This window comes from Tamandua tetradactyla, chromosome 1, assembly GCF_023851605.1.
Source record: "Tamandua tetradactyla isolate mTamTet1 chromosome 1, mTamTet1.pri, whole genome shotgun sequence".
NCBI lineage: Eukaryota > Metazoa > Chordata > Mammalia > Pilosa > Myrmecophagidae > Tamandua > Tamandua tetradactyla.
In genome coordinates, this window is record NC_135327.1 from 137,524,508 (window position 1) to 137,551,180 (window position 26,673).

Sequence of the window (26,673 nt, forward strand, 5' to 3'; positions counted from 1 at the left end):
ATTGTGCAAGTTCAAATTCCACCCCTAGCACTTAACCCTCCATAAAGAAGAGTCTTTTGGCTTTGTTTTACCAGAGTAAATTTCTCAGGGCATATTCAAATTTAATATATATTTAGATCACACAATACTTGACATAGCCCACAGCAGTTAGCAGCTATAATTTGAAGCTGGTTCAAATGTATTTTTTCATGTATAAAAGTAGACAATTTATTGGGAACACTACTGAGCCTTATAATTCATGATATTATTGTTTTAAATAATTCTTAAAATTTCTCCATTATGTGTTCATAAGCAACCTCATCTGCAACTTTGTCCTTGGAGGGAGAATTTGTCAACTGATATGTCCCCATTAGTGATCAAAAACTCCAAAAACAACTATTAATATTATAAACACAATGTTATATCCATCCTCTACAGTAACGGCATTGCTTAAAATCTTGTTTGAGCATATTTCATTACATTTTAAGAGCTCAGAGCTCAAGGAAATTTGGGTAAGCTTCACACCTTTTAGATCAGTAAAGCATGGAAGTGAGACATCATACTCTCTGATTTTCTCTCTTCCAGCCCTATCATCATAAACTTTTAAGGCAGAGGAATGATGTTCAGCCAAATCTTTCTTTTTTTTTGTTTTTTAATTAAGCACGGGTTTATTTATGGGTTTAATTCCATAACACCTAGGCCATTGAATGTTCCTAAATCATATTTTACAACCTGAAATTTTCACATCTAGTTTTTGAGTCTCCTATTCATTTCTCTACAAGGTTGGATTTCAAATTGGGCTTTCTACAGCAATTTAAAAGAAAAGCAAAATATAAACACTTTCAGGATCCTCTGAATGATCAGCATAATAGAGTAACCACTGCACAATTCCAGGGCTGACATCTGCATCTGTGTTATTCAGTGTAGCACTGATAACAAAGGCTATCACTTTGTACACTTAAGGATTAATTTTTTTAAAGGGGAAAGAAAGAAAAGAAGTCAAATATGCAAATGATGTCTCAACGACACATTTACTGGAACGTAGGGGAGAGAACCTCTGGAATGGGGGAATGGGAATTTTGCAACAACTCAATTAGAGAAAGGGGAGGGGAGAATTCGGACATCATGTGGCATTTAGTAATACAGGCATGCCAAATACAAAAGCAGTCCATATCTGATTCACAGCACAATCAGCACAGAACAATTAATGTCAATTAAAATTTTACTAGTCTGTAGTTTAGTTTGTTTTTGGGCTTTGTGGTTGTTTAGAAGTTATAATCTTATGAGTTTATACCTAATTATATGTCTACATAATTGTATATACTTGAACATTATTGTAATATATTTATATCAATATTAGGAATCCACAGGAATTGTTTTTCCTTTATTAGGAATCTATATATTATTCAATTTTGAGAAACTTCCCAAACCCTGCTCATGCATACATGGGCAGGACTGGAAATAAATGAGAGTGGAAGGGCATTCCTGAAAAAGAAATAGCACGAGCAAGGATACCAAGAGGACAAAGCACAGGAAGTACTCAGGGGTGGCAAGGGATAGTAGTGGGAAACAGAAAGGCAAAGTAGAGGCCAAATCATAGAGGCACTGGGATATCATGCTAATAAGGGCAATATTCTGTAAATAACAGGAATTACTGAAGACTTTAGAACAGTTAATGATGAGATCAACATTGTCTTTCAAGATAATTAGTATGGAATGGTCAGAAATCATGTTGGTGGCAAAACCAGGTATCAGGATATTACAACAGATTAATATGTGTGAAAATGGAAACAAGGTGTGATGGACATGACAGTGCAAATGAAAAGTAAACATGGCTTGACAAATAACCGGATGTGAAAGCACACGAGAAGGATATGCCAAAGATGACATGCATTAGTTCACAATTACAAAATTTCTGTATACTTACATAATATTTCTGTCATACAAAGGTGTCCAGCACCCTGCTTAAGCATTAAAACCTTATAGATGCGGTGCAAGGGTAGTTCAGTGGTAGAATTCTTGCCTACCACAAGGGAAATCAGGGTTCAATTCCTGGCCCATGTACTCAAAAAAAAAAAAAAAAATTTTTTTTTCAACAAATGGTGCAGCAATAATGGGATAGTCACATCAAAAAAAAAAATATGACCCTCTCCGCAGAGTATACACACAAAAAATTACAGCCCTCTGGATACTTCTTCCTGATCCATTTATCTCTCTCTCCCTCCTCAGAGGAAACCAACACCCTGAATTTGATGCTTATCCTTCCCAGGCATTTCTTTATATTTTTACTTCATATGCTTGTTCCTATAAATGAATAGCATGGTTAAGATTTTTTTAACTTTATATTAATATATCACAGAATACATCATTTTGCAAAATGTGTATTTAACTAAACATTGTTGAGATCTATCTATATTTCACTTTCTCTGACTAGCACTTCAGTTGTGTAGTTCAATTTGTACTTCATTTTTAATATATATTCTCATTTATTTGTTCACTCCTGCTGATGTATAATTTGGGTGTTTCCAAATTTTGATATTACTAGCAATACTGCAGTAAATATTCTTCTTGGCACATAAGCAACACTTTTTTCAGAATCTGTAACCAAGAGTAAAATTTTGGGTTCCATAATATAGTTATCTTTACTAGATATTGACAAAGCATTGCCTAAAATGATTCTATCGGTTGATGCTCCTATTAACACTGGAAAAGTCCAAGCCAGCATTTAGTATTTTCTGATTATGATGGATGTGAAATGGTATCTCATTTTAATTTGCACTTCTGTGATAATATGTGGTATGATACAGATGTCTTCAATGCTAATGTGACTGAATTAATTAATCTCTCTATTGCAGTTTTCATTTCTTTCTTCCTGCTTCAGGATATTTTTCTCTATTCCTGGTGAAAAGTTCTAAGGTTGTATATGTCCTGAAAGCATATGTAACTGAATATAAAAATATTTGTGAAAAGTGTGGACCTTTCTGGCAAAGGTGGGACAGAAATCCTAGAATGAGCTGAGACTCAGCATCAAGGGATTGAGAAAAACCCTAGAATGAGTTGAGACTCAGCATCAAGGGATTGAGAAAACTTTCTCGACCAAAAGGGGGAAGAGTGAGATGAGACAAAGTGGCAATGGCAGAGGGATTTCAAATAGAGTCGAGAGGTTATCCTGGAGGTGATTCTTACACATTAAGTAGATATCACCTTGTTATTCAAGATGTAATGTTGCGGCTGGAGGGAACCGCCTGAAAATGTAGAGCTGTGTTCCAGTAGTCATGTTTCTTGAGGATGATTGAATAATGATATAGCTTTCACAATGTGACTGTGTGACTGTGAAAACCTTGTGTCTGATGCTCCTTTTATCTACCTTGTCAACAGATGAGTTGAACATATGGAATAAAAATAAATATTAGGGGGAACAAATGTTAAAACAAAGTTAGTATGAAATGCTAATGAAAGCGAGGGGTAAGGGGTATGATATGTATAATCTTTTTTCTTTTTCTGTTTTTGTTTTATTTCTTTTTCTGTTGTCTTTTTATTTCTTTTTCTGAATTGATGCAAATGTTCTAAGAAATGATGAATATGCAACTAACTGATGATATTGTGAAGTACTGATTATATATGTTGATGTTTTAGTTCATTTGCTAAATTTTTTTTAATGAATAAATAAATTTTAACATATGTATTTGTGAAAAACACTCAAGGCCTAGTCATATGGGCCAAAAATAATTTTAACCACTATAAACCTTCTTCTTTAACGTGAAATAAAACAAGCTATCTACGTCAAAAACTAACAAAATCAGCCTTCCAGGCAAAAGCAGCCTCAGACAAAGAAAGGAGTGTAAGAAACAACTGAGGCAGACGGCCTAGGGTAAAGGCTCACCGGCTTTAAGTCCAGCAGTACAAAAATCCAGAAGAAGAAGGTCTGTCACATGGGAAGCAAAGGGGGCATTCAAACTCTGTAAACAGGGGAGCTCCTAAACCACTAGCATGCACAAGCCCAGGACAGGACACAGGTAAGAACTTGCACTTTGCATTTATTTGCCTTGGGGAGACCTTCCTGAAGTATGACTGAAGCTCAAAAAATCACTATTATCACCAGCTGGCTACCAACTCAAGAAACAAACATCTCAGGGAATAAATTCCATAATTAATATCATAAAGTATTAAGACATATGGCGTAAAGATGCTCAACTTCACTAGCTACTGGGGAAATTCAAATCAAAACCACAATGGGACACCATTTCACACCTAGTTACTAGACTAGCCATTATCAGCAAAACAGAAAACTACAAGTGCTAGAAAAGATGTGGAGAATTAGGTACGCTTATTCACTGCTGGTGGGAACATAGAATGGCATAGTTACTCTAAAAGGCAGTTTGGCAGTTCCTCAGGAAGCTAAGTAAAGAACTGCCAAATGACCTAGCAAGCCCCATTACTAGGTATACACTCAGAAGAACTGAAAGTAGGGACATGAATAGACACTGTACACCATATTTATAGCAGCATTATCCATGATTGTCAATGGATGGGAAAACTGCCAAATTTCCATCAACTGATAAGTGAATAAATAAACTGTGGTATATATATACAATGAATGTTATGCAGTTGTAAGATGGAATGAAATTATGATATATGTTGAATAAACAAACCAGAAACAAAAGGACAAGTACTATATGGTCTCACTAATATGAACTAACTATAATGAGCAAATTCTAAGAGTTAACTTTGAGAACATGGGTTATGAGGAGACAGAAACAGGGCAGAGATTGGGCAACTGAAGCTTAAGGAGTACAGAATGTTTAATGAAGCTGATTGTAAAGGATCAGAAATGGATAGCACAATACTGTGTGATAGTAGAACAATACCATAAGTATAATGAACAATGCTGAGTATGAGTATAGTTGAAAGAGGAATGCTAGGGTTGTGTATGTGACCAGAAGGATGGAGATTATAAACTGTATAATTTAGCAAAACTAGAGTGGATGATGACAGAGGCTAATTGCACAAATATAAGAAAGTTGAACTAGAACAAATGTATGTCACTATTATAAGGTGTTAATAATGGGGTGGTATATGGGGAAAAAATACAATTAATTCAAACTAAGGACCACCGTTAATAGTAACATTGTAATAATCTTTCATTAATTATAACAAAGCCACTAAACCAAGGCTAAATGTCAACAATAGGGGGATAAAAGGGAGGGGTATGAGATTTTTTTCTTTCTTTCTTTTCTGAAGAAATGGGAAGGTTATCATTTAGATTGTGGTGGTGAATGCATAACTATGTGATTATACCAGGAACCAATGATTGTACACTTAGGATGTATTACATGGTGGGTGAATAAAAATATTTAAAAATGGTGTACAACAAAAGATTACAAGACAATCAAAGAACAGCAATGATAGCCACCCACAGAAAAAAAGATAAAAATCCAGAAAACACCATTGAAGAAAACTAGACTGTGGATATACTTAAGACTTTAAAGAACAATTTTCAAAATGATCAAGGTGATCAAGCAAAATCCAGACTAGGAAATAAAAAATATAGGGAAAATAATGAATGAACAATATGAGAATCTCAATAAAGAGACAGATATAAGGAGTAAGAACTACTTTGGTTGAAGACACAGGAGGGTTTCAACAATAGATTGGAGCTGACAGAGAAAAGAATCAGCAAACTCGAAGGTAAGACAACTGAAATGAGTCAAACTGAGGAGAAAGAAAAAAGAATTATAAAAAGTGAAAGTAGCCTAACACACATCTGGGAAGCCATCAAATGCAGCAATAAAAGCATTATAAGAGTCTCAGAAGAAAGAGAAATAGGGCAGAAGGAATAGTCAAAGAAATAATTTGAATATTACTGAGCAAGTCATAAAGAAGGCATAAATATGCACATTCAAGAAGCCCACTGTGAAGGCTTGAAGCTCTATGTACCCCAGAAAAGATCATGTTCTTTTAACCCACTTCTGTGGGTGTACACCTATTGTCGGTGGGGCCTTTTGATTAGGCCATTTTGGTTGAGATGTGGTCCCCTCACTCAAGGTGGGTCCTAACCCTCTTATTGGAGTCCTTTATAAGAGTATAAAAGAGAGAGAGAAAGGCCCACTGAAGCAAAGAGAGACAAAAGTTAAACGAGAGAAACACACACACAAGCTCAGAGAGGAGGCTACTGAAGCCAAAAGCTGGAAGCCAATGAAACCTGCCAGAGAAAGACCAGCAGACACTGTCATATGCCTTGCCATCTGACAGAGGAGCCCAAGCTCATATACAGCTGCTTTTAGGGGAGAAGGTACTGTCTTGTTAATGCCTTACTTTGGGTATTTGCCTTAGAACTGTAAACTTGTAAGCAAATAAATCCACGTCGTTAAAAGCCAGTGGCCTTTAGCAAACCAAAACATCCATCAATCAACAAACAGGACAAACTTGAAAACATGCTGATCAAATTGTCAAATGCAAGCTAGCTCTGAAAGCTGCAAGAGAAAAGCAGTATGCTATGTACAAAGGAGTCCCAGTTAGATTAAGTGCCACATTCTCATCAGAAACCATGGAGACAAGAAGGCAGTGGGTTGAAATACTTAAAAGTTCTGATAGTAAACAATTACCAACCAAGAATGTTTTATCTGTTGAAACTTTCTTTCAAAAATGAAGTCAAGATTAAGAAATTCCCAGATACAAAAAAGCTGAGGGATTTCATCACCACTAGACCTGCCGTGCTAGACCTGCCACTTGAACAATGCAATGCTAAAAGGAGTTCTTCAGACTAAAAGGAAGGGACACTAGATAATGGTTCAAAGCACCATAAAGAAATACTATAAAGACTTCCTCTAGTAGAAGTAATCATTTGGGTAATTAAAAACACCAGTACTATTATATTGTGTTTTTTGGTTTATAACCCCATTTCTTACTTCTTATAGGTGTTAAAATTCAAATACATAGAAAGTAATGATAAATATATGGTTTCAGACATATGATTACAAAGATATAATTTATAACAAGTACAAAAAAGTGGGGAGAAACAGAGATATAGGAACAGTATAGTTGTAAGCTACTGAACTGAAACAAGTATCAAATCAAAAGATTGTTAAAGAATTAGGATGTTAAATTTTAACTCCATGGTAGCCATAAGGAAAATATATAAAAAATATACCCAGAGATAAATGAGACGGGGCTCAGTATGATACAGAAAATTAAATAAATGAGAGCAGGTATTGAGGACAAAAATATACAGGACTTAAAGACTGAGTAGCAAAATGGCAGAAGAAAGTCCTGCCAGTAGTGGTTTTAAATGTAAATGGATTAAACTCTCCAATTAAATGGTAGAGAAATCAAAGACCTAAATAAATGGAAGGACAGTCAATGTTCATGGACCAGAAGATAAAATATTATGATGATGCCTATCCTACTGAAAGCGATTTACAGATTCAACACAAACCCAATAAAAACTCCAACAACCTACTTTGTAGAAGTGGAAAAGATAATCATAAAGTTTATATGCAAGGATAGAGGCCCCAAATAGCCAAAGCCATCTTAAAAAAGAAGAATAAAAGATTCACACTTCCCAATCCTGAGAGCTCAGAAATCAACCCTCACATTTATGGCAAAACGATTTTTTGACAATACCTAAAGACCATTCAATTGGCAAACAATAGTGTCTTCAACAAATGGTGCTGGGAAAAACTGGATCTCCATACACACACACACACACACACACACACACAAAAAGGAGGACCCATACCTCATACCATATACAAAAATCAACTCAAAATGGATCAAAGACCTTCACATAAGAGCCAGAACATCAATCTTCTAGAAGAAAATGTAGGGAAGCATTTTCAGGACCTTGTGTTAAGTAATGGTTTCTTAGACTTTACATTCCAAGCACAAGTAACAAACCGAAAAATGGAACCTCATCAAAATTAAAAAGTTTGTACCTCAAAGGGCTTTATCATGAAACTAAATGGACAACCATACAACAGGAGAAAACATTTGGAAATTACATATCCAATAAGGGTTTAATAACCAAATATACAGACAACCTTCAACTCAACAATAAAAAAAGACAAATAACCAAGATTTAAAATAGGCAAAACACATGAATAGAAATCTCACCAAAGAAGGTATACAATTGGTCAAAAAGCACATGAAAAGATGTTCAAACATCATTAACCATTAGGGAAATGCAAATCCAAATGAGATACTATTTTATACCCATAAGCATGGCTACTACTTTTTTTAAAATGATTGCAAGTGTTGGTGAGGATGCGGAGAAATACGAGAACTCATCTATGGCTGGTGGGAATGTAAAATGGTGCAGCCGCTATGGAAGACAGTTTGGAGGCTCCTCAGGAAGTTAAGTACAGAATTACCAAATGAACCACAATCCCACTTCTACATATATACCCAAAAGAATTGAATACAGTGGCTCTAACAGGTATTTACACATCCCTGCTCACAGTGGAAGTATTCACAATTGCCAAAAGATGTAAGCAACACAAATGTCTATCATGAATGGATAAACAAAATGTGGTATATAAACACTATGGAATATTACTCAGCTGTAAAAAATAATTTAGTTCTGCTACGTGCACAAACATGGATGAAACTTGAAGACATTTGCTGAGCGAAATAAATCAGACCCAAAAGACAAATTTTGCATGTTCTCACTGATGTGAAATTCATTTGAATAAGAAAATTCATAGTCAGACTTTAGAATACAGGTTACCAGGGTTGGGGTAGGAGTAGGGAATAGGAAATTATGGCTCTAAATGTACAGGGTTTCAATTTGGTGTGATGGAAAAGTTTTGGTAATGGATGATAGTAATGGTAGCACAACATTGTGAAGGTGGTTAAAGGGGAGAAATTTTAGGTCATATACATATATATTAGAAGAAAAAGTTTTTTAAAAATCTGTGGAACTGCATAACACAAACAGTGAACCCTAAATTAAACGACAGCCTAATGTTAACAGCACAATTATAAAAATGTACTTTCACCCATTATAATAAATGTACCACACCCTAATGCAAGATGGTCATAATAGGGTAGTACATGGGAAGCCTGTGCTTGTTTGTTTGCTTTGCATGGGTAAGCATTGGGAATCAAACCTGAGTCTCTGGCATGGCAGGTGAGAATTCTGTCACTGAGCCACTGTTGTACCACCCAAGCCTGTGTTTTATTTATGATTGTTCTGTAAACCCAGAACTTCTCTAATTAAAAAAAAAAAAATTCCCTAAATTACAGATAATACATATGAGAAGTACATGAGGAGTGATACCTCTATTATTTTTGTTTAAAATGTTCTGTCAATTAAGCAGGCTGTATCTATTGTAAATCTACCCACATAACATTTAATGATTAAAACTATCATAAATCTAAGTACCTAATCTTAACCTTCAGATATTCAGACCAAACCATTGCTAAATTCCTACTGTACAATTCTAAAAATATTAAAATTCACCTCCCAACTCTACCCCCTATGTAACTGGACTCATTCAAGAATTACCTATCTGACACAGCCCCTTACAGATGCTCAAATTTTCCAAGGTTTTTTATTTTTTTGTTTTCAATTTTAAAGAACATTTGTTCCCTGAGGGGAAAACAACATCTGCATACATTCAACTATAAGTCAAAATTTAGAGAAGAGCCTGAATTATAAAACATAAGTCCTACAGACTGATTCTCCAAGGATAGCCACTACTGAAACATTATTAAAAGTTTTACATTTTTCAATTGTTCTTTTGATATTGATTACCTTTAAAATTAAATCTTAAGTTATTTTAGATGTGACTTCTGAAATTACAATGGGCTGCATTTGTTGATAACTCAGAAAATTAGTTCTGAAATTCTAAGCATCATTATATGTACAGAATAAACTACTCTGGTGCTCATTACTTATTCCTTGCTCTGAACCTTCCGAGAATTTTGCTTCTGGCAAAAAGCAATAAAATTCAACTTGACATATAAAATGCAATAATCCAAAACAAATTCAGGATGGTCTACTACAAAGGCATACAAAGATACAAAGGAAGAGAGAAAAACCCCATATAACACAAACTGTCCCATCTCAACCACTCCCTAGCACACCATTCAGCAGGATTAATCACATTCACTTATGCTCAACCCTTACTTCCATCTTCCGTTACTAAAACTTTCCCATCTTCCCAAACAGAAACCCTATACCCATCTTGCACTAATTTCCATTCTCAGTGGCTTCCTGTCCCTGGCAACCTGTACTATTAATTTCTGAATCTTTGAGCTTGCAGATTCATCACTATTTTCTTTGTACATACCACAGGGTGTGAATTTAACATCCTAAACCTATAACAATCTCATGTACTTTGATACTGACCTAACATCAATAGTATAAAAACTCTTTTCCCATATTCCTGCATCTCAGCACCTTTATGTAGTTCTCGTCACAATTTACATGATCATTGAGAACGCACTGTTTTCGACTAAAATTTATAACTAAACAAATAAAAATAACCATGGCATTTTATCTATCAGTAAACTGCTTAAGGGAAAGTTTCTTCCACTTAAATTTCTAACAGCTTCCCAAAGATTGTTCCACTTCCCAATATCAAGAAAATGTAGGCAATAGCATTTGCATTCTATACATATTTGTTGAGTGAATTTACACATTTCATAAAACCAGATGTCATAATTAACTGAAAGAAGCCAACGAGCAAATGATATTGACTATAGTGAAATCTGATACTATGATGAAATAGAGCATTTATGTATATGTGCTCTAGTTATCTATTATTAAATATTAATGAGAAAAGAAGTTTTCTAAGATCAGAATTCTCTCTTAAAGGCAATGTAAATTATGTTCTGTATGCCTATAGGCCAGGGCAGCTGATGTTATACAAAAAATAGCATGATCAATTATTTCAAGTCTAATGACTATAAGCTTTCTCAGAGTTTGCAAACATCTTATTTAACTCTAACAAAGGCATTTCATTGTGAACATTACAGCAACTATGGGGTACTTTCAAGCTGACTCAGATAATCATTTCATCAAAAGAATAAATCCATTTTTTTAATTCTAGTTAAAAACACAGAAGATTATTTGTCACCAATTTCAGTTTTTCGTCTCTCTCTGGGAAGCACTATGTATGTTTCCATGTAATATCAAATAGTTTCCTCAAAATGGATACTAAAGAAATGTTCCAGATTAACATTAGAAATTTAACCATTTGATAAAAATAATAATTATGAATGTAACAGGCATTATATACAATGTGTAAACACCTATATGTAAACACATAAAATATAATGAGTATTCTCTATGATAGACATATCACATATCTGCCTCTGTGTATGTATAGATGTAGAAATGCATTTATGCAGGGAGACATAAAAATAAATAAATTTACAAACAAAAAACCATGAGTGCTTGTTTTGTGCAAGGTACTGCTTTAACCACCTTTAAAAACTTTTAACTATCTAAACACTGGTAAGATTATGACGTCTTCATGAATGTGACAAAGGCAGGCAAAATCTTGAGGAATGATTATGAACTAGATAAATGGATAAGAGCCAAGAAATCTCTAGGACTTTACTCCTCAAAGGATAGAATGGACAATGAAAATGCAGCACAGTCACACTAAGAACTTGATAGAAATGCAGAATTTCAGACCTCACCCCAGATCTACAAATGAAAATCTGCATTTTAAAAAGTTTCCAAATGATTTGTATACACATTAAAGTTTGAGGTACTACTCTAGGGAAATAAGGTAAACACATATACTAGACACAACTGGGAAAGAAACCTCGCTCAACCAGACATATAAGAGACAGGAGGGAATATAGTGTGAGCAATAGTTTGAAAATTATTAATGTGCTTTTTCTCCCTTTTGCATTTATATGAATAATGGGAGAAGAGGAAGACAGGCTGCTTTAGAGCCATCCAGAAAGAAACGGAAGCTTACAAGTGGCTTACTTTCTCAGGTATCAACAGCAGAAGTTGTAAACCTGAGAGTCAAGCTTAAGAGCATGGGGCAATCAGTGCCCTAGCAGCAACTGCGAAAGGCAGATGAGGATAAGAGAGGCAAGGGATCAGATGGCTGAGATACTCTTTGGACCAAAGTTTCAGAGGTGGTTGGTATGTCAAAGAAGATGAAGAGATTGCTAAAGGCAGCAATGCTTCTGATACTTGCTATTTGAGGTTCTGGGAAAAGAAAACCTCCCAGGCAGCCTCAGTAGCAACAGAGCAGCATCCATATATAAGCAGCCTGGTGGAAAATTGTGGTTGAGCAGCTTGATTAAGCAGAGTACTGTCTGAGCTCACCTCTCCCCATATCTTAGAAATGTAATTGTGATAAACAAAAAGCAGATAGAAACAAAAGAAAATTCAGCACTTGAAAGTAGATTTGACATTAGTTTGAATGTTCAATGAAATTATTTACTTGCTTAATCACAAGCCATTAACACAACCAACACATAATAACAAGGTGAAGAGCATGCCACACATTTAAAGGTAGAGAATACCCGAGTCTCTAAAGTTCACTGGCCAAAGGGACGACAGAAGATAGACAGGTACATATATATCAAGAGGTCTCGGGAGCTAGTCGAACATGGGGTCAGTGAAGGGTCTGCATTTATCAGGGGAGGCAATGGTCAAAGTGCAGCGATAAAGGTGACAGCAAACCTCAGCATAGCCCAGACATTGGAAGAAGGAGTCAGAGCAACTAGGTATTAGCCTGTCTGTACCTGACACTCATCAAAGTGGTTCTTCACTGGGTTTTCATGCCTCAGAGGTCTGGTCACCAATATTTTTATTAAGGGAGTACCCCTTTATACTGGCATCACTCCAGTCCATATCATATCTTTGCACAAATGCCTGGTTATCAGTTACTCAAAAGAACTGAAAACTGATTTGTTCATCCCAGTAGTAAGTAAAAAGATGAAAGCAACCCAAATGTCCATCAATAAATGAATGGGTAAACAGAATGTGGTATATCCATACAATGGAACACTATTCAGCCATAAGAAGTGAAGTGCTAATACATGCTACAACATGGATGAACCTTGAAGACATAATGTTGATTAAAATAAATCAGACACAAAAGAACACAATATTGTATGATTTATCTTTTATGCACTACTTAGAATAAGCAATTCATAGAGACAGAAAGCTGGATAGCGTTTCCAAGCGGAAGTGGGAAGGGGGAATAGAGAGTTATTACTACTTAAATTTGTGTTTCAGTTTAGGATAATGAAATAGTCTGGAAGTCATGTAAAAGTTACACAGTGTCAGTGCACTTAATGTTAAAGAATTGTCCACTTAAAATGGTTAAAATAATTTTTATGCAGCACAAATTAAAATAAAGAAATTATTTTAAGGAAAAAAATTTTCTCAATTTGTTTACATTCTAAATGCAGTCAACACGTTTACAATATTTTGGGGATTCAAGATCATTAACACCATTCCAATCTACAATATGCCAGCACCCTGGGACTTCTGTGGAATTGATGCAATGTGAAATTTCCCACATGCTTGAAGGGATCAGAGAAGAAAGGGCACTGAACTTGGCTAAGACCCTATTAGGCTACCATGGACTGGCTCTGCAGCAGACTCCAGCCTAGGAAAAACAGATCAGAAGGTATAAGCATTCATGGGCCCTAAAGGTCCAAGACAAAAAGACAACAAGAAAGATGGTCCCAGCTGTGACTGAGATGAGAGGTAATGAACCAACAAGTATTTTCACACTTCAGCAGCACACTTCATACTTCCAGCAGATAAGGAATAAGCTGATTGCTAGGGAGAGGGACACTATGGAAGTCAGTGAGGATCAGAATAGCATTAGAGGTTCCCACCAACACACACATACATACATACATACACACACACGCACACACACATCAAACCCACTTCTCATCACAGGCAGAGACCATATGAGCAAAAGATGGAGGGAGGGGGAAAAACTAGCAGAGAAATGAAGGCAAACCATAAGATCAGTGTTTCCAGATCATGAACTGTGAGACTGAAAAATAAGTAAAATATTTAGAAAATACATTCTCTCGAGGCTGTAGACTTATTGGGTGTGAGTAAATGATGCGCTAAGGAGAGAGGAAAAAGAAAGAGACCTGCTTCCCACTCCTCTCCCCAAAGGACTAAAAAGAAAACTATGGCCAACCAAAGTGCACAGAATTCATACAGATTATGTTCTGGTTAATATAAACTCACACTAAAAAAATCACAAGAAGAGGCAATCTATCATGAGACACAGTCAACACGCCACAAGCAGAAGAACAAGAATTTCAAACAATACACTTTTCAGAAAGACAATGAAACAGATATGCTACAATGAAAACACAAGCTAGAAGAGGAAATACAAGAATAGAATAATAAACTAGTTTAAAGGAATATTTTAAAGTTTCTAAAAACGAAAATATCACCGTTAAAATTTAAAACTCCAGCATTAAAAAGCAGATTAGGTAATTACTGAAGAGAGAATAGCGAACTGGAAATAGCACAAAAAGATAAAGAGATTAAAAAAGCAAAAGAGAGGTTAAGAGATACAGAAGTTAGAATCGTAAGTCCAACCTACATATGAAAGGAATTCCAGGAAGAAAAAAGAAAGACAATAGGCACACTGTCTTTTTTAAAAATATGTAGGTGTGTGTTACATGAGTATCTATATTCCTCAATGTCTCTGTATCAATGAAATTGTCTGCAATCTTACAATAAAAAGTAATTTAAATAATGAATGGAAATGCAGGCTCATATTTTGAAAAGTTTAGATGAAAAATAATGCAAGAGATTAGAAATTACTGAAAGGGCATATGAACAGTTTTATTTGGATTTCATTACTTTTAATGCTGGGCATGACTTAAGCATGGCTACAGACCAGGATACAGGAGTCATTAAAGAAGAATGAGGATGTTAGAGGGAGAATCAGAGTGGAAGGAGAAAGGTCTTGAAAGGAAGAGAGGAAGGCGAGTGAGAACAAGTACAGCTTGCTGGCCTTGATCTAGGGGAGTGCCAATTCATCAACCACAACTTCACTGACCAACATAATGACTTTTTACCAGCACAACACACCCTTCGCATATACTTCTTTTTGTTTGTTTGTTTATTTTTACATACATTCTTAACATACACATTCCATACATGGTGTACAATCAATGGCTCACAATATCATCACATGGTTGTGTATTCATCACCATGATCATTTTTTAGAACATTTGCATCACTCCACAAAAAGAAAGAAAAAAGAAAAAAAATCATACATACCATACCCCTTACCCCTCCCTCTCACTGACCACTAGCATTTCAATCTACCCAATTTATTTTAACCTTTGTCCCTTCTATTATTTATTTTTTATCCATATTTTTACTCATCTGTCCATACCCCAGATAAAAGGTTTTCACAATCATACAGTCACATTGTAAAAGCTATATCATTATATAATCATCTTCAAGAAACAAGGCTACTAGAACACAGCTCTACAGTTTCAGTATTTTCCTCTAGCCACTCCAATAGACCATAAACTAAAAAGGGATTTCTGTGTAATGCATAAGAATAAGTTCCAGGATAACCTCTCGTTTCTGAAATCTCTCAGCTACTGACACTTCAGTTTTTTTTTAATTTCTCTCTTCCCCCTCTTGGTCAAGAAGGTTTTCTCAATCCCTTGATGCCGGGCCCTGGCTCTTCCTGGGATTTCTATCCTAAGCTGCCAGGGAGATTTACACCCCAGGGAGTCATGTCCCACGTGTGGGGGCAGGGGAAGGCAGTGAATTCATTTGCCATGTCAGCTAAAAGAGAAAGGTCACATCTGAGCAACAAAAGAGGTTCTCTGGGGGTGACTGTTAGGCCTAATTTTAAGTAGGCTTGGCCTATCCTTTGCAGGGATAAGTTTTATAGGGACGAAAACTCAAGATCGAGGGCTCTGCCTATTATATCAACACTGCTTGCAAGAATATGAGAAGTTCTCCAAATGGGGAAATTGAATATTTCCTCCTTTCTCCCCAGTCCCCCAAGGGGACTTTGCAAGTACTTCTTTATTCACTGCCCCTTTGCAAATACTTCTTTATTCACTGCCCAAATTACTCTGGGATATATCTGGGCATCATATTAAACAGGATAAACCAACAAAGTCTCATGTCCTATTCAAGATACCATGTACTTGTGCTGTTCAACTAAACCGACCATACAAATGAAATTAGGAAATGTACTATCCAAATTTCAAATTTTGCACCCATTTAGTCTCACACAGAAGTTGAAGTTCAGAAGTTGAAGTTTTAAAAATGGATGATATCATCCTTTACCCTATATTCTGATTTTCCTTAGTACTATCCAGATCCACTTCATTCATATATCTATTCAAAGTCAGATCTCTTTTCCAACTTTTTAAACAGTTCCTGTATGGGCTACTGCTGACTTTTATAGATTCAGAACTCCAATGCTGAGTCTCAGGTGTTAAATACCCGAAGTTTCTGGGAATGACCAGATTATAAACAAACAGCTCAGCATCTCAGAATTTAGAAAGTAACAGTTAAAACTCATGAATATATGTGACTGCTGTAAGAGTTTACAATCTAGGACCCTTTACAATAGGCCCCAATTTGATAACCCAAGCTCTCGACTTCAGTTCACCAAGATTTTAGATTATAGTTAGTGCATATGAGTGAGGCATGATACTTTCTTTTTGTTCTTGATATTTCATCCAATATACAGTCCTTAAGATTCATTCACCTCGTTGCATGCCTCACAACCTCCTTCCTTTTGCAGCCACCCAGTAGTCCACTGTATGTATACATCACAGTCACCCTTACCATTCCTCAATCGTTGTACCTTTAGGCCACCTCCATTCATTGTGGATCTGCTGGAGAAATATCAGTGTGCAGATGTCCATTCATGTCTCCACACTCACTTCCCCCAGATATATACTGAGCAACGGGGTTTCTGGATCAAACCCATCCCTAGCTTCTTGTGGAAACACTACACTGCCCTCCAAGGGGCTGCACCTCTCATTTCCCTACCAACAGTGAAAAGGTACATCTCTTTCTCTACATTTTACGTAGCCCCACCATTTCACATTCCCACCAACAGTGGATAAGTGTGCCTCTTACTCCACACCCTCTCCAGCCCTTGTCATTTTCTGTTTTTTTGATAATGCCCACTCTAGTGGGTATCAATGATATCTCATTGTGGTTTTGATTTGCATTTCCCTAATAGCCAGTGAAGTTGAGCACCTTTTCATACGCCTTTTAGCCATTTGTATTTCCTCTTCTGAGAAATGTCTGGTCATGTCTTTTGCCCATTTTTTAATTGGATTCTTTTGTCTTTTTGTTGTTGAGCTGAACAATCTCTTTATATATTCTGGATACTAAATCCTTATCTGATATGTGGTTTCCAAATCTGTCGCCTATATTTCTTGATCTGGTTGCTGACTGAACTGGTGTACTCAGTTTGTAAAAACTCAATGAACTACCATACACTGACCAATTTAGAACTGTATGGAAATAAAGGCAAATCTTGAAATTAAATTTGCTTCAGAACTACCATGAACTCATAAGATAGTAAGGCAATTTTTTTCTAGAACTACCATCAGCCCACATAAGAAAATAAGGTAATTTTACTAATTCACATTATATTGGTCTAAATTTGGATATACTCACAGGTTCAATGCCTGTGAATACAATCAACAGAAAAACTGGTAATCCTTAAGAAAAAACTTTCAACTAAAAACCATGCGTCCAAACAGGGGGGAAACAATACAGATGAGACTATTTAGTGACTGGAAAAATCTTGGGATGCATGTTTAAAAAGCAAGGTAAAAAGACAAGAGGGGTTCCAGGCAATTCAATGCTAAATTTCAAGGGATACTCTTTAAAAATTATTAAAAGGCAGACAAATCATCACAGATTCAATGTTTCATTGTTTGTACATCCAGGTTACTACCACTTTTCAAAAGATGCTTTTTGTTTTCCCCGTTAGAAATAAATTCATGATAATTCTGGAGTTTTATTAGGAATCTCTTTGAGTCATCAATACAGAGAGGTTTAGAAAGGTCTTCAAATTTGTGGAAAGTAATCATAAACTCCCCCAAGTAACAGTCCATTTATTTGAATCAGCTCAAATAATGTTTCATAATTTATACTAACAGCTTTATTTTATTTTCAAGTAAAATAAATGGAAAGTTTTGAGAACTACTGTGTTTATTCTAAAAACAGGTAATAAAAAGAAAATTACTTTTAAATCATTTGCAGAAGTTTTCAATTAGTTAGCACAGATATTTTCAGGTTTATTCCAGGTATGGAACCTGTTAACAGAAATCCAAGTCCCATAAGAAAGCTATGGTGGGATTAGACACCGGTAATTAAGATTGATTTTATACTTCTTAATGCTTTTGCAACATATACACCTTCTGCTAAAATGAAACAAAAGAATTTATTGTCTATGACCATAATTGGATTAAACTACAAGGAAGCAAAGAAAGAAGGCTGACCCCTGAGAGTCTCCAAGGTATTTATAACAACTCATATTTATTAAATATGTATATGCAATACACTGTTCTATTTTAGAAGCATTAACTTACTTAGTCTTCTAATAGTCCCATGAGGTAGATACACTTATTATCCTTCATTTATAAAAGAAAACTGACCTTATAGCACTTGGGTAATTTGCCCAAGGTCTCAAGGGAAACTTTTCACTGACAACTGCTTTCACTCTCTAGAGATCAAGGGAAACTTTTCACTAACAACTGCCTTTCACTATCTGGAGATCAAAACCTTGTAGAGAAAAAAGCCTTATATGTGGAGATGGTAAAGAAATGCAACTCCTTGACAGCAAAGTGTCTTCTAAATTCTAAGTTTCTAGAAAATACAGAGCTTACAACCAGTCAAGATCAAACAGTAAACCCACAAATACATCAAGGAAGTCGACAGATTTCTAACTACGATCATTTGAGAGTTGTGTTATGCCTCCTCCCGCCAAGATCAACATTAAAGCCCCAATATTACAGCTAACATCCCCTCCCATTTATTATGATTCCATTTCTCCCCCATTTCCCATTTTGAAGAACTATTTTTAGTTATACATTTTATTTCGCTAAGTAAACTTTAAATCTTAAGGATTCTGTTGTCTCAGACATAACTCAACATCAAAATAGAAATGCACTTTACACATGCACAGCGGTGACACTCACCACATTAAGGACAGGTAAGACATAAAGAACAAACCAGTGGTGAGTTTCTGAGAGCCCTGCTGACTCCCGAATGCAAGCTTTATTCAAACACACATCATCCTATGTGACAGAAGGTGGTGAGTTTATAGTCCACACCTTGTTATATATACTGCTGGATCAGCTTCAAGAAAGCAGGTGAATATGAATGCGTGCGTTAGCAATGTAACAGTACTGTTGAAAACAATGTGTCCAAACTACACAAATAATTTGCAATATATTATTACAAATTGTAAATAATTATATTACCCTCTACTATTTAATTTACCAAGTGAATCAGTTTAAAACTACTATTTACTCCAGAAAAGCCATGCTTTAATCCTGATCCAATCTGAGGATCTGCCATTTCTTTTAATCCTGATTCAACATGGTAGGTGGAAACTTCTTGATTAGATTATTTGTGGGAAGATGTGGCAGGGGGATTGTGGGTGTGTGGCCTTTGTTCAGTCGGAGATGTGACTCCGCCCTTTCAAGGTGGGTCTTGACGAAGTTTACTGGAGTTCATTAAAAGGGGAAACATTTTGAAGAAACCTCAGCGGCAGACACTTGGAGAACAGCTACTCCTGAGCTAATGGAGACACAGATGTTTGGAGATACATGGAGTGCAGAAAGAGAAACAGATGCCTAGACACAGGTGGAGTCCAGCAGGCATCACCATGCCCTATAGGGAGTACACCTGGAGTCTCACCCCATGTGTAATGATTTAGATCATTAGACTTGGGATTTGGGGGCTGAAGAGATTTGGATGAGATTTCGGACCTTGAGTTGATACTGTAATGGGGTTGAGACTTTCGGAGATGTTGGGATGGAGATAAATCTTTGGGGGTCAGAGTGTGGACTGTGTTTAGCAGAATAACACCCTTCCCCATAGATGACTACATTCCAAACTCCAGAACCTATGGGTGTATTATCTTACCTGTAGATAAAACAATAAGATAATAAGGAAGATAAGAGGTTTTGCAGATGTGATTAAGTAGCTGGTCTTGCAATGGGGAGGTTATCTGGATTATCAGGTAGGCCCAATATAAGTGAAAGAGGGGAGCAGAAGAGTGATCCGTGTGAAAAAGATGCCACTGGCAGCTGCTGGTTCTGATTCTGAAGATGGGGGAAGAACTCATGAGCCAAGGAAAGCAGGTGTCCTCTAGATAGAGGATGGAAAAGGCAAGGGAAAAGACTCTCTAGAACCTCCAAATGGCAAAGAGCCCTCCCAGCATCTTAATTTTAGGCCAGTGAAACCTATTTTAGACTTCTAACCCTCAGAATTCTAAGATAATAAAATTATGGTTTTTAAGTCACTAAATTTGTGGTAAATAAAATTCATTTAAAGATTATTTTTGCTTTGTTTCTGTTAATGCTTTTAATTAGCATTTAAAAAGTAATGGCAGAAAGCAGCTTATGCACTACAGTGTCGGGCAGTTAGACTCAAATACCATCTGAGATCTGAACCTCACCAATGTCTCACTCTGGCGACTATACATTGGGTTAATACCCACTCAGAACATGCCCTCATTTTAAATGGGACCAACACATTCAGGCCCTCGCACATACATCTGTTGTATCTTGAATTTTTCCAAGACAGTGAGACATGTATAACAAAACAAAAATTAAGACTGTAGCCGAACACTTAATTTTTGTTTCAAAAATTACAGCATTCTTTTTCAGGATTAAATAACATCTTCCACTAAATCCTGTAAGATGGGCATTATGTTTGCCGTCATTGATAAATATGACACATGCTCTTTAATTATGTTAAAAAGAGGTCAAAAACAAAGATTTGAAAACAAGATTTATCTTTCCCCAAAAATAATCTAAATAATATTTTTAAGAAATACCACAACTGCAACATAGCAGACCCTCCTTCAGTGAAACATATCATGTCATTTTCTCATATCTATGTAACTTATAAATAAACATAAAGACTATAAAAGCTGTTATGAATATGAAAAAATATCTTCAAACAAGTTTCTTTTACATACCATGTATTTATTTTGGTCATCATTTACTTTCACTGTTCTTTTTTAATTTACATTGTTTGTCTGAGTAGTTACTACGTACTATTGATACTGGAAATGGTAAAGAATAAGGTTTATATTCCAGGTAAGTCAACAATCTACACAAAAAAACAATTTGACATAAGTAAGAACTATAAAGCACATGATAAGTTAGAAGGATTGCTAGAGATGCAAGAAACACGAAGATTCTGCCTCTCAGGTTCTCACAGGGTAATGGGGAAAGAGGCAGGACATAGGTTAAACAGTAATAGAAAGCAAATACAATTTAACTTATGCCAGAGTTAGCATTTAGAAGAGGTTGCCCTAGTGAAAAGAGTACAAGGATAAGAGGAAGCCAGGTCTAGAAGAAAATATTTATCTTGCAGGCAATGGAGAAATCAGCAAAGTTTTTTGAGCAAGGAATCAGCACAATTTTTTGAAAAGATAACTACAGTTAGACTAGACTAGAGAGAGGAATGATCAGAAGCAGGAAAGTCTACTGGAATTAGAATGCCAGAGGCAGAAAAGAACTTGAATTATGAAAATGAGAATAAAAATGGAAGATAGATTTAAAAAAATCAGTAGTTTAAAAATATACTTTTATAATACCTGTGACTTAAAGTAATTGCTAATATAAGGTACACCAGTGACAGAGATGCACATAATCCATGTTGAAATAATACTATTTATTCCAGGAAATGGGCTTTCTGATATTTAAAATCCTGAGCCAATTCTAAAGGAAAGAACTAAAGCAATACAAATACAAAAGTCCTATAATGATAATTTCTCAACTAGGAAAGTCATAGAGCAAGTTCAAAGGGAGCAAAAAGATAATAAATATAGTATCCAAAACAGCTGGTTAGTGGCAGAAATAGAAAAATATCCAACAAGTAGCAGAGATAAAACCTGTCATCTCATTTTCATCCAAGCTGTGATACTTAAACCAAGCAAAGACAGAGATAAAGCACATGGGTTTTTCCTCTGTTTGCAGGAGTGGATGATTTGGAGAGAAGGATTAATGAGGAAAAGGAAGCTCAGAGCTTTGGAGTGAAAGGATTTATGAAAACCATTCCTTTACATCTTAGAAAAATTATAATGAAATAATACTGAAAAGTACACTATACTCTTACTGAAAAACAGTCTAGACTTGAAAAGAATGATAAATTATGGCATTCTCAAGAATAAAACAGTAAAGATAACACTAAAAGGGTGCTTTCCACTAAAACAATTTACCATTTAATGGAAAGAAATTTTCCTTATTAAGATAAATTTCTCCATTTAGGGTTATTATTCTACAATTAAAATAAGCCTAAAAGATTTAAACCACTCAAAAGCTGACCTCATTTCCTTTAGGTCAATGATTAGACCACATCCTCTCTTTTTTAAAGCCTAATTCACTGCTCCTAATGAGAACAGCAAAACATTTTTTATTTAAAAAAAATATGTAAGATGCCCCATACTATGTTCCTTTTACTAATTAACTATGTGCAAGCCTCATACCTGCTTTTATCAGGCCAAATACCTAAAAAGACCACAGATACCTTAAAAGAAAAAAAAAAGCAATATAATGAACTATCTAATAAGTTGCATTTTAGAGATTTTAGGTTTTAAAAGGAAAAAAAATCATTCGATGGAAAAAATAAAATAAGAGGAAGAAGCCAATGTAAATAAAAGTGACACTGGTTACACAGAGTACCTAGAAACAATTTTACATTTTTATAGTTGATTCAATTGACCTGCTTTATATGTAATGATTTTATTGAGCTATGTACACATATGGTTTTAAATGTTCAAAAAAGAACCAAAGTTCATGCTTCACTGCTAAAGTCAAATTAGGAAAGAAAAAAAGTTTTCAAACATTCCAAGAATTAAGATTTATGAAATAAGTAAACCAGCACTCTGTTTATAGGAACTAGAGTGTGGAAACTGTGCAAAAGGGTAGAGTAGAACGGGGGGTGAGATAAATAATGAGCAAGTGGAGGAGAAAGGAATTTGACAGGACTTCTCCAGAGGGAAGAGAAGAGAAGGAAGAAAAAACAAAAAAACAAAGCTAGAAAAGAGAACTGAAGGAATTCACCTGCCTAATATAAGGATTTTAAAAAATCATTTTGAAATTTTTTTAATGTTATTGGTATGGATAAATTATAATTTTATAAGTTTTCTGAAAGCCGTAACTCTGTTCCACCTTTCTCATAACTCTCACTATATATGGCTGTAAAGATGGAAGTTTTGTTCTACATTACACACTCAACTGCATTTCACTGCTAATCTAGACCAGTGACTCTCACTCAGGGCAGTTTTTGCTCCCACCCCCACTCCTTCCCCACCCCAGCCAGGAGACATCTGGCAATGAATGTCTGGAGACACGGGTGGGGGGGGGGGGGGAGGAGGTAACTCACAATTGGAGAGTTATAATCTAACAAGTACAAGGATGCTGTTACATTTCTGCACTACACAAGACAGCCCCCACAACAAAGAATTATGGGGTCCAAAAAGTTAGTAGTGCTAAGGTTGAGAAACAGTGATTTATTCTGAATATACTTACATAAAAACCAACTCCTTTGACCTTTATCCTAGCCATTCCTCTCTTAACAGTCATCTAATTAAAGCCTAAAACGCCACAACCAATTGCTTTAAACATGGTGGATGGCTGGATCAAAGTAAGTGTTACACTGAAAAAATATCATAGCAGGAGTGTAAAAACTTCAGGAAAAGAACTTTTTAATCCTCCTTTTGTTTAGTTGCAGCTTGCAAGTACATTCAATTCAGAAAAGCAGTCCACATGTTCGAGTGACAACCGTGTCTCTTCTAGGCTCAAAAAAACCCACTAAAATGGCCTGGTAAAATACAGTATTTCTAATAAATGCAGAAACTTGATGAATAGTATTAACTGTGAAAGACTTATGTGTGGGGGGAGGGGGAGGGGGGTAGAAAGACACCCAGGAATATGCAAAATTATTTCTCTTGCAAAATACCTGAGATCATTATTACTTTTAGTATGCCAAGTTTGCTGCTTCCAAGCCTACTAGCGATGGGGGCAAATAAACACCATTTTTTCTGCAGTCAATAAAACAATGAAGCAGAAACCTGTACAAAACAGGTCTGTACAGTATTTCCCTTTTATTATAACTGTTAAAAAAAAAAGCAATCGCTGGAGGTGCAAATGAAGATTCTGAAAAATCGCTTATGACCCTAAAACCTGCAGTGGAGGGGGTAAGGGGGAGGGACGACAAGCGAACAAAATTAAATTCTAACTCAAAGGTCTAAAAATCTTGACCTGGGAATTATTTTCCTATTACATCCCTGAGTGGAAACCCTGGTTTACTCATTTTATCCTTCGCCTTTCAAACAATTGGAAAAGACGTCCACGTAGCGTTTCACCACAAAACAGCACTAAGAACAAATAAAAGCCTGGCATGTACCTGGCCAACCACATCGGTCAGAAACCACATCTGAGAGAGAATCCTGCTGTCCAGCGTGACCCTTTCGCCCCTTTCACATGGGTTTTCACCACTCAAGTATCTCGTCTTGCCCACCACGGAAGCAAATGTAACCCAACTTTGGTGGTTTCCATGCTCCCACACTAATAAAAAAATCAAGCATCCAGTGTAGCATACTTCCTTACGCAGGGTACCTATAAGCAGAGCTCTTTTAACACTTAGTGAATAGCCATAGGAAGTTAATAGGAAGGACACATTTCTACCCCACACAGGCCCTAGAACGGTGCACTGAAGCCACGGAACGTGGCACTCGATAAGGGAAACCACAAACACGATACACCACCTTGTGTGAAGGGCTTTCCGAGGGGAGGAATGGGCTACTTGTGTTTTCTTGTCGCGAATGGCCCTTCATCTTTCTAAGTCTGAGCTAACTTCAAAGAAAAAGGTTCACGAGCGATCCGCCTCCTTAAAATCGCTCCTCGGTTCCTTGCAGGGTCCACACTAAAGCAGTGGAGTGCAGCGGCGCTCCTGCCCCACCAGGGGTGAGTTCTCATTCTCCCTGAAGGAGGAGGAGGAAGAGGACAGAGGAGAAAGGGAACCCCCTCAGCTCCGCACCACCTACGACAGGCTCTCGCCCGAAAACCATCCTTGGGCGCTTCAAGACGCGCCCACGGCCGCTTCGACAAGATCCCTCCGGGTTTGAAAACGCCAAGGACCCCTCGCGGCCACCGCGGCGCAGCCGGCCGGCCCGACCCACCGACCCCGACCCGCCGCCCGGCCCGGCTGCCCTTACCAAGCAGCAGCAGCTTGACCTCGCGCGCCGCCTTCTCGCCATCCTCGCGGAGGTTCCGGTCGATCATCTTACTCCTCTCCACCGCCGCCTTGTCCTCGGCGCTCAGCGTACAGCCCATTGTGCCAAAAGCCAGAGATGACCGCCGCTCCCTCCACGTCTGAGGTGCTGTCTCAAAACACAGGTGATTTTTTTCTTTCTTGACGCGGTCGTTCGAACCCCTCCCGACGCTGGCCACACACACCCCCACCCACTTCCTAAACGGAGTCTAGGAAGACGGTCTCTGCGGAGAAGCCTCGGTCGGCCGTGCCCAAGGCCCGGCTCAGTCCCCGACGCCCCTCGGCGTCTGGCAGCCCCGGGGTTTGAGGATCTCGAACAGCCACTGCCGCCCTCCCACCCGCGGCCGCGCCACAGCCTCGCGGAGCCCGGCTGAGCTCGGCGTCCGCGCGCCGCCGCGGCACCGCCCCTGCCCGCCCCTCCCGCCCGCCCGGGACCACTCCCAGGGCGCGCTCCCGTGCATGTGCCCTCGGACAGCGCCCCCCGCCGGAGGGCCGCGCACTCCCGCCACCCCGTCGTCCCCGGCAAACGCTCAGTGCGCGAGGTCAGCGGGCCCGGGTCTGCGCGCCGAGCAAGCCTGGAGCACAGAACTGCCCCGGGAAGCTGGGGCCTTCAGGCCTTTCGCGTTTTCCTACCACGCTCCCTCCGTGGGAGTGGGGTAATTTCTTCCCTCTTACTCACACTGAGGGATCTGTGCGGACCTGCCCCTTCGGGAAGGGGTGGAAGAGCTGCCAAAGTTGGAAGCCCGAGAAAAGCCGGTCTTGGGCGTTTGAGCATGCCCAGCTCCGGTAGCCACGAGAGGATTTTTAAAATGTAGAACTCTTGTCGGCTGGCATTCAAGGCTGTGGGAAATAGAGGGAGCTGGGGAGGAAATGGAGCCTTGGTGAAATCAGAGATGGGGACAGTATGGGGACAGCAAAAATCGGAAGTTAAGGGAGCAGTGACAACAGGGGGAATCATACTCAGCAAGTTTCTTCTTTTTCCCTTCTTAACTTTCTTCCTTCCATCCATTCTCATCTTTTCCTTTTTACAAGAAGAAAACATTTTGAATAATTTCCTCATAACCTGAGAAAATGGGAGACTAAAAATCAGGATATAAAAAAATAAGAGCAATAAAACACACCCACACAAGCAAACAAATCTGCTCCACACATAACAGCCTTCCATGAGAAGTTCGAATCAATTTTTATGATTATGTTAGTAATTCATGTGCCATTAG

General features: G+C 37.4%; 1 protein-coding gene across 1 annotated transcript in view; it reads right to left on the bottom strand.

Moving 5' to 3' along the window:
* The window catches only part of GNAI1 (G protein subunit alpha i1), an 80,502-nt gene extending 54,227 nt beyond the window's left edge, over window positions 1-26,275 (bottom strand). Inside the window, exons 1-2 of the mRNA XM_077153417.1 lie at window positions 26,136-26,275; window positions 25,401-25,565 (exon numbers count right to left, since the gene is read on the bottom strand). Of these exons, the coding sequence (XP_077009532.1) occupies window positions 25,401-25,518 (118 nt within the window). The 5' untranslated portion in view covers window positions 25,519-25,565; window positions 26,136-26,275. The remainder of the gene's footprint in view (window positions 1-25,400; window positions 25,566-26,135) is intronic.
* Window positions 26,276-26,673: the final 398 nt, after the last annotated feature.